At 37.5% G+C, this 19166-nt stretch overlaps 1 protein-coding gene across 1 annotated transcript in view; it reads right to left on the bottom strand.

The window, feature by feature from the left end:
- Positions 1 to 19166, bottom strand: part of REV1 (REV1, polymerase (DNA directed)) — a 78886-nt gene that overhangs the window by 13008 nt on the left and 46712 nt on the right. Inside the window, exons 8-10 of the mRNA XM_008576824.1 lie at positions 17411 to 17527; positions 12809 to 12914; positions 5606 to 5760 (exon numbers count right to left, since the gene is read on the bottom strand). Coding sequence (XP_008575046.1) covers positions 5606 to 5760; positions 12809 to 12914; positions 17411 to 17527 — 378 coding nt within the window. The remainder of the gene's footprint in view (positions 1 to 5605; positions 5761 to 12808; positions 12915 to 17410; positions 17528 to 19166) is intronic.

Here is a 19166-nt window from a genome sequence, read left to right as displayed (position 1 = left end):
AAGCTCATCTGATGGAATGAAATGGGCCTGAGACTGAGGTGGGGAAGGGAGGCCTGGGGGTGTAGTCTACCCCTAAACCCTACGACTTTGTGTGGGGGTGGAAAAATTAAGCTTGGAGCCAGTGCCAAAACCCTGGCGAGGAGTGCTAGTTTAACTACATTGTCTCTAAGTGTGTGTTTAGAAGGAAACAGGGGTGTCTCTTAGAAGAAAGTAAAGGGGGGCTCGGGGCCCAAACTGAGGACAGCCCCCTGGAAAGGAAAAGTGAAGAAAACTGTCCTCACTTGGAACTGAGTCTCCAAGAAGAGAAGAAAACAAAGATGTGGAGGCTCCTGTTCAAGCAGCTATGGCAAAGGCTAGGTATCCTGAAGGGGAACTATGACTCTGGATTAAAAATGGCCAATAATGTCCCCTCCCTGGCATCCAGAACTTGGCTGTCCAACACAGACATGGAGGAGTAACAGTTCAAAGAATAAAGCTCATGTTAGCGCTACAGTACATTAGTGCTGCCCGACACAACTTTCTGCATTGGTGGGAGCGTTCTCTGCTGCACTGTCCAATCCAGAAGGCACGTGCCACATGTGGCTACTGAGCATTTGACAGGTGGTCAGAGTGCAACTGAGGAAATCAGTTGTTGATTTTATTTTATTTAACTTTAATTAACTCTGAATTTTACTAGCTTCACTTGGCTAGTGGCTACATATTAGGATACTGCACATTTTTAAGAACACCTGTGTGTTTAAGTCTCATTTCTCTGAGAATGGACCGAGAGATGGAAACCACAGACTGCAAGCACCAACCTAGTACTGGCTGAACAAGGTTCCAAGGGTCCTTAAATTAAGGGCACATGCATAGGTGAAAAGCCTTGCAAAGATCCAAAGAACACACAGAAATGGTTCTTAGTATTGAAAAAGTTGTTGGGGACAATCCTTTCTTTCATTAGGTAAATAGATCAAATTAAGCAATTTGTTAGAGCCCTCTAAAACAAAACCTTACTATGTATTTTTCCTTCTTACGTAACTATGTTTATTATGCTCAGCACATTTTGTGCTTGGTAAACTATTATTATGAGCCATGGGACCAAAATAAAGTTGGGGGTGAAGAGAGTTACCAATGAATTTCTTCTGGTTATAGGCTAGAGAGCAAAGTTTCCTCACAGCATGTTCTATAAGATGTTAAAAGGTACCAAATATCTTTGGGAAATTACTACTTTTTAACAAATATAAACAGGTTTTTTATTATAATAATTCTCAGAACTTTTATTGTATGGCCCTCTACCAGGGGAGGTTCCCACACATATGTAAAATCCCTTTTTAAGGAACAGCCTGTATTCTGTGGAGCAAACTTTAGGAAAAGATGGGTTACAATGCCATCTTCAGGACAGGGGTAATAATGAAGGCAGCTGACATTCTGCACACCTGAATGTTCTATATCAGTCAGATTAAGAATTTGGGGATTTTATAAAAGGCAATAGTTTTAAACACATGAAAATCACATGAACCATTATTATTACCAGTGCTGTAAGACCTGTTTCTGAAGAGAAGAAGGAGCCAATTTCGCTGCCTCTATCTTTTGGATGTCGCTTAGGGAAGTCAAGTTTGTGCCTCAAAGCTTAGCCAGTTCAAAGAATGGTAACATGTAACCTCACGCTTGCCTGTCATGAAATAAAGTCTTTCCAGCCAGGAAGCAAATCAGGGTGAATGGCAAAATTATTAGGTCAAGGAGCTAAAACTTCTCTACTTCAGTTTAAAACAACAACAACTTCAAAATCTATTCAGTTTAAAGATAGTGCTTTGGACTGAATTATGTCTTTCCAAAATGTTGATGTCCTAACCCCAAGTACTGCATAGTGTGTCTGCATTTGGACATAGAATCTTTTTTTTTTTTGTCCTTTTTGAGACCAGCTGCACCGCGCTCAGCCAGTGAGCGCACCAGTCATCCCTATATAGGATTTGAACCCGCGGTAGGAGCGCTGCTGCGCTCCCAGTGCTGCACTCTCCTGAGTGCGCCACGGGCTCGGCCCGACATAGAATCTTTAATAGAGATAATTAAGGTAAAATGAAGTCATATGGGTGGGCCCTAATCAAATATGACTGGTGTCCTTATAAGAAGAGAAGATGAGGACAGACACAGAGGGAAGACCATGTGAAGACACAGGGAGAAGACGACCACCCGTAAGTGAAGGACAGAGAAACCAATCCTGCTGACACCCTGATCTTGGACTTTCAGCCTCCAGAACTGAGAGACAATAAAAGTCTGTTGTTTAAGCCACCCAGTCTGTATACTTTGTTATGGCAGCCCAAGCAAAATAGAGATGACTAGTATAATAATCTTAAACTCAAATTTTACATGCAGTTTTAAATACACTGGTTCCTTCTTGTATAAAACTGCAATAAGATATCTTATTAAAACTGCTCAAACTGCGTTTTCTAATGAGGTAATTTGCTAGTTTGATTTTATAAGGCTAGTCTTCAAATTATACCTCAAACTGACCCTCAAAAATGTCAAATTTCACATTTCTCACACTAATAGATTGTTTTAAGTTATTTACTAGGGAGTCAGGAAGCTTTAAAACTAACCCACCATAAAAGGATGTCTGGGTCATTTAATATTTTATGGCCTATCACAGAAATTTCTAAGTTCAGATATACTTTTATTCAGATATACTTTTATCAGGCTTTAAAATATGCATATAAAAGTACCACCAAATCCATTTTAACAAATAGATGAATTAAAAGACTTTCATTATAAATGTACACTGGACCTTTGCAAAGCTGACATGGACTACTGTACAACAAATAGGTAATTACACAAAATACAAAATAACTAAATATCCTGCACCTTAAGTGAGGAAGATGTAGATGGAAGTTTTTCTTCAATGTTTGGAGTTAACAAAAACACATTTCATCTTTAGGTTTTATTTTTCCTAATACAGCTAATACATTTTCCACTTTTAAAACTATTTGCTTACTAAATACAGAAAACTGTCCAGACAGGTTACCTCTCAAATTTCTAAAAGCAATGAAAATAATATAGTTTTGATCATTTCAAACAAGGTATAAAACTGGCAGAATTTAAGCTCCAGATTATAACCAGTATGGTTGCTGGACAGAGGTTTCTCTTTGCTCTAAAACAAGTGTCATTTCAGCATCCACCTAGGCATAGAAATAGAGAAAGTAGCCCTGATCTTAAGAATGGGAGTGTACCCCAACAACTGTAACCAGCCCAGAGCCGCTGCAGGAAGTGCCCCAGGCTATCCCACGCGGGGTGGTGGGAGGCCTTGGCCTTGGCCTCAGCCACACACCCCCGACACACACAACCAGCCCAGCGAAGACTATCAAGCTGCCACAAGAAGGCTCTCAAGCTGGGGTGGTGGGGGGCTAGGGCTTTAGCCACACCCCCGTAACATCTGCACCCAGCCCAGCAATGACCAAGCCACTGCTGGAAGCCCCCGGTCTCCCATGTGGGAATGAGGGGGGTGGCACAGGCCTCAACCCCACCCCTCCTCCTTCCATCCCATTTCCTTCCCCTTTCCCCTCTCCCCTTCCCTCCCAACTGCTTCACAACATCATAGAATGTAAAAAAAAAAAAGTTAACAAATTAAAAAAAAAAAGAATGGGAGTTTATAGGAATTGAGGGTAATGACCAGAAACTAGTTCATTTGCCCAACAAGGGATCCAGGCTAGCTAGGGAAATGAGGCCAAAGGAGTCTACTGCACAAAGGGAAAAAGAAAGCCCAAAGAGCCAGAACATGTGCAGCGGGAACTAAGGGCAGCAGGGTCTTCAAAACATGTAGAGGGGCAGCGAGGTCCATGATGCAGGTACAGGCACAGGCTACGAAAGCCCTGTCGAGGAAAAGGTGACAGAACTGAGAAGGCTCAGCTGCTAGGTGAGCTTCTGTGCCACTAAAATCTCCAGATATTAGGGAAGGCTTCCGTCAAGGACATGTCTTGGTTTTATGGAAGACATACATAAAACTATATATTTTCCTAGGGTAAACAGAGATTGATGAAGAGAGAAAGTTCTGGAAAGTCACTCCAAAATTATAAAAGTGGTGAGCATTGGGGAAGGCAAAGCCACTGAGGAGTGGAAATATCAAATGGGATTTTAGCTTTAATTATATGCTTGAACTTAAAAGAACATATTCATATTATCACTTGTAAATTAAAAACAAGTACCATTAAAAACAAAAACTAAAATTGTGCATGACACTAGAATACAGAATACAGACGGTAAGTCCTAAATGAAATGCTGAGAAGGATCTGTGGACCAACAACAAGAGAAAAAGGCAGGCTGGCCAGTAACTGCAGGGATGCTACAAATGTATTAATAATGTATTTTTATTTTCTGTGACTTACGATGTTTTGACAACTTAAAAATCTTGCTTGTTGGGGAGAGACTGCCCTCCAAGGCTAGCTAATTCCGAAAGGAAGTAAACCACCTACTTGGAAGCATGCCTCTCATATGCAAGCCAACCACCCCTAACCACCTCCTTATCAAACTCTTCCAAACCAAGCTAATACCTTCCCTTCCTTAAATCATCCCAGGGCCAAGTACCAGGCACCTAGAGACCACCCCTATAGCACAAAGCCTGCCAAAAATAAACTAGCCAATTCTAAATTTTTAAAATAATAATCCCCTGCCCTGCCTTGCCTTTCCCATGGGAACCTCAAGAAAGTCTCTGGCCCAGGCTTTCTGCCGCTCCTCTGGCTTCTGCCTCCTGACTATCCTGGCACTTCCACAGTGGCCTGCATGGCGTGGTGAGCCCCTTCCTCTCAGGAAATGGAATTAATGAATTCTTCTTTCAATGGTATTAGTAGCCTCTCTGTGTTGTCACTCAGTCACCTTTATAAATCCCATGCATACAAAGACAGGGAACTTCAGAGAAAGAAGGGTATGTGGCATATGAGTAACGGAGACAAAACTGGTTCTGCTTTATAAAGAGTGGCAAGAAAAAGGGTATCCTGGCAGAAGGTACTGAGTAGGTTCAGAAAGGAAGAGGTGACTTAGGAAAGCATATGTGTAACAGCAAGAGCTCCTGGCACAGCTGCAAGAGTCAACAGAAGAAGGATAAGTGTGGGAGCGGCCAAGGAAACAAAGGGCAAGGTATAAAGACAGAATGAGGTAGACATGGGGAGAAACCGGACAGTCACTGAGAGCACCGGTCAGTGGTGGCGACTTCTAGAATTGAGAGTGTAAAGACAGGAATGGTGGCTGCGCATTCCAGGCAGCTGAATAGTGACAAGACTCACATGCGGCATTTCACTCCAAACTGCACACCACCACCTGCTTTAAATACAGCTTCTGTTCACTTTTGAAAAATAAATATTGTTTACAAATATTGAATTCAACTCTCATTTTTGAAGAACAAATAAATATTCCAACGTTAGTGCAAAGATATTTTCAACCATTAATTGGCATTTCCCACACTTTTATTTCATGTATCACTAATTGCAGGCAATGTTAAACACTGTTTTAGAAGAGGTCTACCTATGCAATAAGTAGTAAGCTAAAGAAACAAAAACTCCTTAAAATTACATGATATTCTAGGATCCTAAAGCAACTCTTTTGAGTAAAATGAATAGTACCATATAAGTTAGATACTAACCAATTCCCACAGAGGCAGCACATTTAGTCTGGTCTTTGATTTCCATACGGACAGCATTTGCAAATTCATCAGGAGTTAGTCTGGTCTCTGCAAGGATTTCGGTGATGTCTACCAGTGCTTCATCACAACTGACAGCTTCGATGTTATGCGTGTAGCTATCAACACAAAGCAAAGGCAATGAATTATAGCCATGGCGAACATCTCGTAGACACGAGCGTTGCAAAATACAGTCTTCCTATGGTACCTTTCTTCAATATTTCCTTAACAAGGCTTAAAATACTAAAAAAAATTATAATTTTAGATAAACTGACCAAAGTGCCATTATTTAGTCACCTAACTTTTAGCTCCAAACTTAATTAGTATGTTCTCATTTTCCATATTAACTACGAAAAATAGAAGATATCATTCCAGTTTCTCTATGCTAAGAATACCTCTCTAAACCTTTGAATAGTTGAAAAGTGGTGGATGAATTAGAACTGTTAAAAAATTTAATCTAAAAAATTTTCAAACATGGTTTACAAGAGTCCTTAAGGAACAGAAAAATTACATTAATCAGTCAAATAAGTCATTGCTGCTCTCCTAAAACAAAAGTACCAATCAAAAATCATTCACTGTAGCAGGCCTAAGATGCACTAAGATAAAGTAGCTAATCACCCCAAACCGCCTGCCTAAGAGAATCCCATCTACATTTCTTGCATGTTGAAATACTTTTTTTTTTGTATCCACATAAAGGACTTGTTTTAATTAGCTAGAGTAAGGAAAAGAAGACGAGTTGTTATAAGGCTCCAATGCCAATTAAATATAAGGACTACAAAACCACAACACAGAACTGGGCCAGAAATGGGAGGCAACCAAAGAGGCTTCAGGATCAAAAGCAAGTCTTCCACAACCTACTTGGTAATTAATATATGCTAACAGGGCCAGGCCTCACCTCTCACCTACACCTTAATGTAGGTTACAAACCAGATTAATATCTCTAATCATTCAAGAAATGAGTATCTTTTGTTTAGGCTTAAATAATGAAATTTATAGTAACAGAAGGGCATACCCAATATGAGGACCTTTACTTCAGGGTGTAAGTCGCCCCGAGGCAGGGAGAATACGAAGCTGAGACATGATTTCCAAAGGGTGGTAGGAGAATAACACTGCTAATTTTTCCCCTGAGCATAGAAAAGTGCCACTGAAAATGTCTCCACAGGCTAACATTGTATCAGGACCACTATGTGTCGCAGCTCTCCCTCAAATCCTCTTGATCTGAGGTTCAGGCTGGTGGTCTGTTCCAGGGTCTCGATACCCACAATACAGCAGGACCACTGCTGAGCTAAGCCACCCATTCCTAGCCCTCATTTGGATGCTACCACTGACCTCATCTTTGAAACAGGAGTTAAAGCACTTTCCACTTGGTAATAACAGCATTGCTCTATTCAGGATATTAAGGACAACTGTAATTATAACTGGCTTACCATTCAGCACTCAATCCTACACACTGATGCCAGATAACTTAATCTGTCCTTTTATATTTTCTCTCCCCTACTCAAGTAAGCTCCCGCAAGGCAGGGATTGGATATTATTCCTCTGTGAGATTAGCACCATCTAGGAGTCCTTTGTACCTAATGGATACTGGTGTTCAAATAAAGCGTTAAGAAAGAAGAGGTAGAGATGAAGATAGTGGCAAGAAGTGTACCTCCTGGCCCAACGTCCAGATGTCTGTTTTGATAAGCTTTTAATGGAACACAGCCATGCCCATTTACTTACATTGTTTGTGGCTGCTTTCAATTTACAAAGTAGAGTTGAATAGTTGTGACAGAGACCTTAGCTGCTCTTTACAAAGAAATTATGTTGACCCCTGCTTTAAAGCACACACACCTTCATATACTTTTTAAAATTCTGAGTTTTGAGTTAGCATTAAATGTACCTACACTATAAATATTTTTAAAATTAATCTTTTCTCAAGCCAATTGATCAACAATTTTGAAACTATTACTAAAGACTGACTTTTGATATATCTAATGATTTTAAGAAGACAAAGGCGTTTTAAGTGTCTCTTTTTATTACCACACTATCAGTTCTAACTTTGAGTAAAATTATAATGAAACGTAATAAAAGAGAATAACCAGGTTAAAAAATTCCAATCCAGGGCCGGCCCGGTGGCGCACTGCTACAGTGCGCCACTTGGGAGCGTGGTGGCGCTCCCGCCGAGGGTTCGGATCCCACGTACAGACCGGCCGCTCGCTGGCTGAGCGAGGTGCGGGCGCAACACCGAGGGTTGCGATCCACCACCACAGAGCAGGAATATGCTGTCCAAAAGAGGTTTTCTTCCCCTAATACATGGCACAGTTTGGCCAGGTTTCATCCCCCAAAGACAAAGAATATAAACAAAAGAACTACACAAAACGGTGCTATGTGACAAACAGACAAAATGTACTCATCCTATTACCACCCAATTCCCAATTGACCAATTCCATGCTCCTGAAGTGGCTCCACAGTGGTTGAGATGCCAACAGCATTGTATATGGTAGGACATCACTCTGGGCAGGAGCCAGGGTTCCAGAACTTTGAGGAACCTAATTGAAAATGGTAAATTTTAAATCTACTGCATGTCTCAATGCCCCACATTATCTTTGATATTTGGGGCATTCAGCAAAAAACTATACTTAGGGAATTATATATAATTAATAAAATTCCATTTTATCACTCTGTAAAGAATCAAGAAAATATAGTAAAAACACAGACAAAATAATAAAGCACTGTTTCACCAGATTATATAATATTATTACATAATATGACAATAGTTATTCTATACATTCATTAATAAATATTACTAAATTCTTACTTAGTACGGAGGTGTGCCCTGTTTTAAGAAACGTAGGTATAATAGTCTTCAATTACTCAGAGGCCTCTGGCACCCCTCCCAACATTCAGACCACCATTGACAGCCAAGAAGGAAGAGTCCTCCAAGTTACTCAGGGGTAAAGGTAAAATCACATGCATTTTTTATGTACACAAAAACAGTAATAAATTGCCTCATTGCCAAGTCCCTAGTCGATGAAAAATATCTAACAGGAAGGAAAAAAAATAGTAAAGTAAGTGATGACTGACAAACAGAATGGTAAAAACAAGACAAAACAATTCTTTTATTCATTCAACAAATACTTATATCTCAGGCATTTTGTCAGGTGGTGGGCATAAGATGGTAAACAAAACAGACCTCGTGATGTTCATGAGAATGACCCTGTGTCATTTAGAATAGGATGATATATAGTCAACAAGCTTTATTTACTAATGCACGGAAGTATATGAAGGTATTTCAAAAAGTTCATGGAAAGGGCTGGCCCGGTGGCGCACTGGAGAGTGCGCTGCTTGGGAGTGCTCCCGCCGAGGGTTCAGATCCCATGTGGAGACTGGTTCCCGCTCATTGGCTGAGCGCGGGGCGGGCGCAACACTGAGGGTTGCGATCCCGTTGCCGGTCCCCGGTACGGGCGCGACACCGAGGGTTGCGATCCCGTTACCGGTCAGTAAAAAAATACAAAAAGGAAAAAAAAAAGTTCATGGAAAGATTCCATTACCTTTTAATTCTATTTTTCCATGAACTTTCTGAAGTACCCTTGTATATATAATAGTTTGATTGTTTATATATATATATACACACACACACACACACACACACACACACACACACACACACACACATATACACATATAAATAGTTCAGAAAATTTCTGAACATATAAATAGTTCAGAACATTTATCAGAAATGATTATAGCAGGAAAAAGGTCTAGCATAGAAAAGGGTAAACTTCAGGTAATAAAAATGCTAGATACACAGGTTCAGTGTATAAAAGCTAAACTTACAAATTAAAGGTAATTATTCATTTTTAAAGGAATGTTATATATATAATTCCTATATCATGTTCTTATATTTTTAATAATTTCATTTTCAAATTTTTCATTTATATAAAAAGTTTCAGAGCCACATTACTTAGAAAAAAACAGTACACCCTACTTATGTACTTATGCACATTTCCCAGAGAGAAACGTTTAAGAGCCATGTGACACTATAAGGAAATTACAAACAAAATAGGAAAACCTAAGAGGATTTCTATAACTAAGGAAAGCCTAATACCTTGAGTTTATGGTTGGGAAATTAGAACTGTTTCACAGAAAATTAATTAGTACAGATAATTACTAAAGTTTGAAGTGATTCTTTGCTACCATGACTAATCTATTTCTACCAACTAAAATCCCATGCAGGATAAATTACCAATACTTCGTTAAGTGTATACTGCAAAAATAGTTTATTCCCAGGCTTAAAGTGCATAGAGCACACTCTTTCTTGCAATACACTTTGCTCAGACAATTGTATCTGATGTTGGATTAGACGATATAGAAAAAATTAACCATCAAACCACTGTCACTGCCCATTCAACAGCACACTCTTTCTTGCAATACACTTTGCTCAGACAATTGTATCTAATGTTGGATTAGACGATATAGAAAAAATTAACCATCAAACCACTGTCACTGCCCATTCAACATACTAAAAGACATCTATCTCACTGATAAGTAAGAACAGTAAAGGGTCCTTACAAAAGCATGTGAACATAGAGGTTTAAAAATTATTCGATCTTAAAAACCTGTGATGCTAGGGTATTTGTAAATCATTACCTATGCATCCACATATTATGTACAAAGCTTGTTCTTTATGAGTATGGGTAAAACTACTAATGGTAATGCATACTGTGACCTACACATACACAGACTTCTTCTGTATGATTTCCACCATCCCATATTCACATTCTATCCTTTGTTGATCCCATCATTAATGTCTTTTGAAAACTCGCCAATGAAAAAACTAGGCAATCCATCACTATAATCTAGTACCCATTCCAATTTCAGAAACATTTCTCTAATGCAATTATTAATTATACTTGTTTTAAAAAATCTTACATAGGGAAAATATACCTGTTGGACAGCCACAAAAAAGCATATACAGAAATTTTCTAGATACTTTCATTAGGAATAGCTTTCTAGAAAATGAAAAATTACAAAAGGACAAAAACTCCATAGCTGTAGGCTTTTTTTTTTTTCAACTCACACTCTAACACCTTTCGTCACTTTACACATCTCCTTAAAATGAATATTTGCCATTTAAGTGGCACTTAAATGGCTTGCTATGTAGTATTTGACCCTCATATATTGTCACCCCAATTATTCTGTAAGAAGCTCAGTTTGACAGTCACCACATGTGGGTCGATAGCACCATCCAAACACCAGAAGAAGCCTAGAGCCTAGACACAACTGTGGCGCCTGGAGTCCAAAGCCATCAGGAGCTTCTACCCTTGAGGCAGCCTGGGTACTCACCATACAGTATTCATTTTGGGGGAACTGGGCATGAAGGGAGACCCTGTAGAGGTTGCCTGGCAAGGGTGGAGCTCTCATTTCACCAATCAGCAAACACAAGGACTAACATTATTTCTGGGCTTCATCACAGCCTCCAGATACTTAGCACAACTGTCTATCCATCAGAAGTACAAGTCACCATTCAATAACTTACTAGGAGGGAAAAAAAACTATCCTACTGAGCACAACACTTCAGCTCTGAACTGCCTATGCTAATAAAAAGTAGTATAAACAATCCAAAATGCATTTGTATTTAACCTAATTTTCATTTATTAAAGTAAGTTCCATAGTAGTGTGGTGGTCTTGCAGAGGGAGGGAACATTGGTAGGGCTACAAAGCAAGGTTGGGGGGGGGTGGCGGATAACTGGGAGGGGACACGGGGTACAAAAGCAAATTTCTGATAACTTGTATCTCATGAATATTCATAATAAAAAATAAAAAATAAAAAAGTAAGTTTCAATTCCTTGGCCACATTATCACCTGACAATGAAAAAGATTAAAACATAATTCTGTTAATAAAAAAGGCACAGTCAGCCTGGGAGTAAGAGTTTGACATATCATAAATGGAAAACAATTTAAAATATTTTATAGTTTGAACACAATGCTTTTTTACTTAAATATCCTTTTAATAAAATAATTAGCAAGATTTCAAATAAATATTCTGGGTAGATGATGTTAAGCTCAAATATTTTTTGTTCAGATTGGACTTCCTTGAATAACCCCAACTTTGAATCAAAGACTGAAAAAATGTAACTGATTTAATTAAGATGGGTTCTTTTTGTAATTACAGTCAGCCCTCCATATCCACAGGTTAAGCATCTGCAGAAAATATTTTCAATCCACAGTTGGTTGAATCCATGGATGTGGAACTCACAGATGTGGAGAGCTGACCGGGGAAGGTGAGCATCTATAGATTTCGGTATCTGCAGGAAGTCCTGGAACCAATCCTCATGGATACCAAGGGGTGAATGAATGAATACTGTAACACTTGCTAACAATGTGTAAGTACTTTCTGTGTTATAAAGGTAAAAATGTCTGTGTTCAGTTACCAGGAAAGAAAAAAAACTAAAGACTTCTTTTTTTAATTAACACTCCTTCAACTTTTACAACTATTATAATTGATTATTTCAAAATGACCGACTCTATTGAAGTATGAGGAATACATATGTACATGTGTTTCTTTCTCATACTGAAATAGCCAATTATAATTAGGCTTTAAGGTTACTGTAAGATAAAGACCTGTATATAAAGTTGGTGCTAACCAGTTGACAACACTCTCACCAATTTTAAGTGAGGATATTATTAAGCATGCCCATGTGGAATTATTTACTTATAATTTAACAGGCAGTTGAGTTTTAACAAATTATTTTAAAAAAAACCCCAAAACACTGAATACCAGAAGTTCTACAAGGAATTTCGCAGCTGTAAAAAAGGAAGATTAGAGTAGGTAAATATTAAGGCCCTCTCTCATTCAAAAAAATGTAATTCTTTAGTTTCATGCTTCAAAAGACAATAAAAATGATAAAATGCTCAATTTCTTTTGGTTTCCACTGTAGGAACTACTGGTTCATCAGGGAATTTTTAAGTTACTTATTTAATGTTATCTAACCTATCTGTTGGGAGGAGGGGAGAGGGAGGTCCAATCGAGGGATTAAGACTAAAAACATTTCTTTCTATAACATGTCTGTAACATACTTAAATCAAAGGCCTGGCTAATGTGTCTGAATTGACTTCAAAAGATCATATGAAAGTGATTAGCCAAATTATTCATTAAGAATTACAACACACTTAACTGCTACATACCTGGCTTCATAACTACAAGATGCAATTTCGGCCTTTGACAACACAGAATCAATCCCATTTGTCTGTGCAGAATCTTGATTCTCCCACACTGATGAATCTGGTATATCTGCTTTAAAAATAATAAAGATTTAATGATTATATATGAAAAACTGATTTTCCTTAACTTTTACTCAAGAAATTTGTTTTCCATTCTTTTCATACACAAATGTTTATTAGATTCCAAATATACCTATCTCTGTTGGTATTACTTCCTTATTTAATAAAAGAAAACTCTCTATAACTTTAAAATGGTTTGCTTCGTTATGTTCTTCATCAGCAGTCAGATAAAAACTTATTATCATAATAAATTCAAAGTGTCCAGTTCTAATAATAGAGATTTTTTAAAATAGATAAAATATATCCTATAACACACAATCCCTTGAGGTGGACAAGGGTGAGAAGTGATCAGGGAGATGAACCCCCTCCTATTCCTTAAAAGGATCATAAAGATCTCTGTAATGGGAAAAAGTTAATGGAAAACATAAATTTTTCTGAATGCTCTCCACTGTTTCCTAAAAGAACTATCTGCAGAACTTAAAGCTAATTAACATGTTTACACATCAAATTCCTACCATTTGATCAAACAATAATTTAGTACATTGTATCCTAAATTTAAGCTTTTTCTTCTAAACACACATCAGGTCAAACAGCCACACAACATTATACCCCTTTTCAGATAATTCTATTTTTGGTTTAACAATGCATGTTCAATTAAAAACATTCAAGTGTGATCAGAATAGCAACTGCTTTACAGAACACAACTCTAGCCTAAATAGGACAGCTCATCAATATCTCTTAAATCCAAACCAGATCTACAACTTCACACAGGAGTACAAAAGCCACAATCTAGGGAGCCTCCTGGCTGCATGCCATCTTACCTCTTCTACCACCCTGAGCTTCACTAGGAACTGAGAAACAGCTTAAAACACAGACACAACTTCAAGGATTAAAACACAAAGTCTCTTGGAATACTACTACGAGGTTCCAAGAACAGTGTGTTGTAGAAAACACCACATTCTACAACCACCATCTCAGCCATACTTCTACTGTCATAAACAAAAATACGAGTAGTAAAACAAGACCAAAATATACCACTTCAGCTAATTCTAGACAAACCTATTTTGAGTACACTCTAACAATATATAACTAACAAAACCAGCATTTCTCTTCTATTTCAGAGACTTAAATTTCCATGAAAATTCAGCTAAGTTAATGCATTATCATTTGCCAGAAAAACATGGCAAAGCATCTGGCTTTGTGGGCTGAAACAACACCTCCTGGTTTGACCAGTAATCATCAACATCTTTTACCTAACTATGCAACCCACACAAGCATTTCTGGATTCCAGCACTCACATAAAGACAGCATAAATGCAAATCAAACTCTGAGGATCAGCACCTCAGTGGGGTCAAATCCTACTTGCATCAAAAATAAAAACAGTAGAGTATGTAATGTGAGCTTTAGTTCCTGATATAATGTGAATAACATATGCTACCCTATTACAAATTAAAGACAATGCAGAGCAGATTACCAGTGTTTCTGAAGGGTCTTAAAAGGCTAAATATAAATTTTATTAGTCCACTACAAAATCTGTAAGAGTTTCAGGACTGTCAGCATCACAGAGGGTGCTACTAGACCAATAGAGGGTCTAGTTCAACAGTGGGTGCTACTAGACCAAAAAAAGTGTTGAAGCCCGAACAGCCACAACCAGCTGCCCTTCAAAGATGTAACCATTGAGTTATGCCTTAAAAGTTGGGGAGTTATGTGACTTTTATATATGAAGGGCTAGTTAACCTAAGATACTTGTTTTGCAAATTACAGAAAACTCATGCTCGCAGGGAGAACAGTCTCTGTGGTCCATGCGCCCCCATGCCCTGGCCTGCGAGGCAGCACCATGGTGCTCCTCTTCTCTGGGCTGGCTGACCTGTTCCACAGTGCAGCAGAGTGCGTGGGTCCCTCCACGAGCGGAGTGAGTTGCTTCATGTGAGATTCGGGGAAATGCAGGGACACACTGTCCTCACTGGAGGGCAAAGTAGAGAACTGCTCATCAAAACTTGACAAACTAGACGGGCACATGGAGAATGTGGAGGAACGGTTGGAGAAATCAGAGGCCAGGACCCAAGTCTGTGAAAAAGAAATCGCTGAGAATAAATCTATGACTAATACGATTTTAAAAACTGTTGTTCTTTAGAATGAAAAGTGAAGTTGCTGAAGGGATAGAAAACATATGCATCCTGGGAATCCAGGAAGGGGTAAAAGGCCCCAACCATGAAATCTGGAGTATGAATGGTTCCAAACAATAAGATCATCAATGAGGGGTGTCACTAACTGAGTACTGCTTGGGAAACAGCTTCCAATGGAAGTCACAGATGGAGAAGATCCCCTAGGTAATTGAGTTTTCGTATATGAAACCTAAGAAGCTGAAGTTTCTTAAAAGGACTGAAGATGCTATTTACCCTAATTCTTCGCCTAGACATACAAGCCGAAACATTAAAACTTTTCTTTTTAAAGCTAGTGTACAGAACCCAAGGATTCTAAATCCTAAAATGATCCTCAATATTTTTATATTTAGTGCCATATCTAACAATGACCCAGAGAAAGAAAGATCAGAAAATAACAAGGAAATGGGAATAAAGGCATTGAAAAAACAAGTTCTGAACATAAGCTTAGTTGCAATCAAACTTTAAAATAAAGGACAATCTGTTCATTTTATATGTAGCAAATATTTTGGTTAGCTCCTAATGGGTCAAAAGGCTTAGGATATAAAAGTGAATGACATCAAGGTACAAGCAAGAGTATAAAACACGAAGTATTATGTTCACCTTTTCTAGTGAGAGGAAAATCTATTTTTGTCAGTTTTCAATGGCAAGTGAAATACAAATATTTCTCCTGATATTTACCTATGATTTACCACCCAGGTTTAGAGATGAAGGGGATATGAATTATAAAAGGTCATCAAAATGTTATGAAAATCTGGTGACTAAATTAATGAAGACAAATAACCAATGACAGTATTCTATTAACAAACCATTTATGGTCAGATTGTCTGTGATGAAAGGAAGGATAAAAGAGGACTAGCTCTCTGCTACTCCTAATGAACGCGTGTTTGCCAAGCTCAAAATTCTAGATGTAGACTGCTGAAATGAGGACACGCGCAACCAACTCAAGACTCTACCCACCAGAGAGACCCCGAGCACTGAATCACTGAGAGAAGCAAATGAGTAACACGTGTTTTGTCTTCTTTCAAAACTCATTCAGTTAAGTGCCCAATATGTGACAAGTACTGTGAGCTTCTTTAAGTTTATTTCTTGTTTTCTAGATCTTAACATTTCATCTTTTTAATAATACCACATATAAAATACAAAAAAAAGCCCAACCTACCACAAAACCACACTACCAATACTTAAGAAACCACCCACACCACAATACGACAAAATCTCAACAAGTTCAATAACAGCCACCCCAAGATCTACTCATGACACAAAATTCTACAATCTCAAAAATCTCTGAAAAGATTTAAAGACCAAGAAAAGCTTTAGAAAACTTGAAAAATATATGTACACACAAAGCATAAATATGTACTTCCAATTATTTTCTTTCATACTTACACCAAATAAACATGATCACAACCAACAAAAAGACTGTAATCACAAAAAAAGTCCTTAAAGATGTCCATTGGCTTTCTTTTTGCCTTAATTTCACTGGGGTCATTTCTAAAATAACCCCAAGGTTTTACAACCGACAACCCAGGGAACTGAAATAATTGGGATAAACCAAAACTTCATGCCTCACTCCACTATGTGTCTAATTTCTCACTACTTTCTGATTAGTATTTTTCTGAAAGATCAATTTTTTTAAAAAAAATTAGCTTTGCAAGACATCCATGAGGAAACTAATTAGTGTCAAAGATTTTAATTTCTAAGCAAACATTTCTCATGTAATTTACCTGGGGAAAAAATAATAGATACATGAAAATCTAAGTATTGATTAGCATAACTCATGATTTTTGTTTATTAGTATCCAGAATTTAAAAACCAAGAGTGGCAAGAAAAGTTGTTTCTCAAATGAAATAGGTTCAGTAAATAATATGGGGAATGATTACTGGTATTTACATTCTTATTCCAACAAATTAAAGTTTAACTATTTCTTATTCCACTTCATACAAATCTTGAGCAACACGAACTTTAGGGTCCTCAGTGTGATACACGGGCCAAATGACTAGTAGTTAACTCCCAAGCCTAGATAGAGGTCTCTACAAAATGATGTCCAAGATTTTCATCCCCAGTCTAAATTTATACAAAGCAAATTGATCACACCTTTTAAAACACTCTTCACTTTCTGTTCCAAAAAAATATCACCTTCCAATTCAAGAAAGCATAACTATAAACCAGTCAATTTGTATTATATTCAGATTTTACTTTAAGATATCATTGATATCCTTAAAATCCCTGAATGAAAAAGCTAATTATTGCAACTCTGCTTTAATTTCTCTAACAATACCAACAGCAAAATCCAGAAGTCGTCCACAGGAGCACCACGACTTCACAGAGAGCTCATTTGTACCTGCTTTGCCTTTCAGGGCTTTATTCTGGTAATACTGCCACTCCAGCTGGGGGTTAGTGCCAGGACGTAAAGGTGCCCTTCCTGTGCCTCTGTTACTTGTGACAGCTACTGGTTTTCCTGTGAGGAAAAGACTAAATTATTTTTATATCTAAGTACAGCAATGTTAACAACATGTAAAGGAAAATTTTGCAAAGAATTTTAAAAATGTGACATTTTTTCTTTAGCTTTATATTTAGCCTTTAATCCTTAAAGAAGCTAATACCAATAAAGTTTATCAATCACCACACAAATGACATCTAAGTTTCTCAGCACCTCCCAAACTAACTAAAAGGTTATCTATTTGTGACAATTTGATACAAAACCCAAACTAACTAAAAGATTATCTATTTGTGACAATTTGATAATTCAAACCCCAAACTAACTAAAAGGTTATCTATTTGTGACAATTTGATATAAAACCCAAACTAAAAGATTATCTATTTGTGACAATTTGATAATTCAAACCCCAAACTAACTAAAAGGTTATGTATTTGTGACAATTTGATACACTTATTCAATCTAAAAGCAACCCTGTCATTAAGCTTTCCATGGTTTTTGTTTGATTTCTTACAGTAAAAAACAGGTAACTCAGATCCTAGATTCAGGTTGGATGGGAAGGGAACGAAAAACTAAATATTTAGACTTTATATTTCTGGTATCAGAAAAGTAGAGCTAAAATCTATATTTATCTTTCAACTTTACAGCAAAAGAAACAAATTAAATATATATGCATAGGAATCACAATCTGACTGACCATATAATCAAACATGAATATATGGCCTTTCAGTTTTTACTCGTTATAAAATTACTTTCTTGTATCATTTCCTTTTGTGCATGTGTTGAGTTACAAGACAACTGTAACCTTGTAAAATGACAGCATGTATAATTCATATATATTTACTGAATGCATTCACTGTGAGGACCAAAAAAGAGAAAGAAAAACAACAGTGCATTAAAAATTTACTCATAGGTTAAAATCAATTCTTTCAACATTCTAAAAACTCATTTCAGAGTGGGAGCAGCAACTACTGTAACAAAAATAAAGCCCTGGTATTAACCCAGCAGCTTCTGTGTCATAATCAGTGATTCTTTATTTAAGGGAAGAACAGACTCTCAGAAGAAAATGCTAACAGTTATCTCTTTTAGACAGAGATAACTACTGAACAATCCAAAATAAATATTTTTTAAAGCACTGACCAGTTCACAAATACCTGCAATTTTGTTAAAACAAAAACTGCCCACAGTACTTAACATATTTTAGCAATATTGAATAACACAAAATTATTCTACAACTAAAAAGTTGGGATGTTCACCTGCACCAGGACAGTTATTTGCTCAAGAGAAATCATAGTGACCCAAGTCTCAAAGACATATGCTACAATAAAATTTCCATTCATTAACAAATAGTAAAAATACAGATAAAAATATAGAAAATGCTCAGTGCAGGTCCCCATCTATCTTAGCCTTAGATGACACCATCCTTTAGTGGAAGATGAATATTCTTCCCTGAAAACTTGATCTTTATAAGGAGAAAGAAAAGCTTTCTAATTTCCCTACACCTTTCTTGATAATGGAGTCCAACAAATTTGGAAGCAGGAACTGATTATGCCAAGGAAAATCAGGATAAATTTTTTTTTTTTGTCTTTTTCCGTGTCCGGCAACGGATCGCAACCCTCAGTGTTGCCCCCGCACCGGACCGGGGACCGGCCACGGGACC

Source organism: Galeopterus variegatus, unplaced genomic scaffold (assembly GCF_000696425.1).
Source record: "Galeopterus variegatus unplaced genomic scaffold, G_variegatus-3.0.2 Scaffold1410, whole genome shotgun sequence".
NCBI classification, from domain to species: Eukaryota; Metazoa; Chordata; class Mammalia; order Dermoptera; family Cynocephalidae; genus Galeopterus; species Galeopterus variegatus.
Note: the sequence above shows the minus strand (reverse complement) of the source record. Positions and strands in the feature narration are given on the sequence as shown.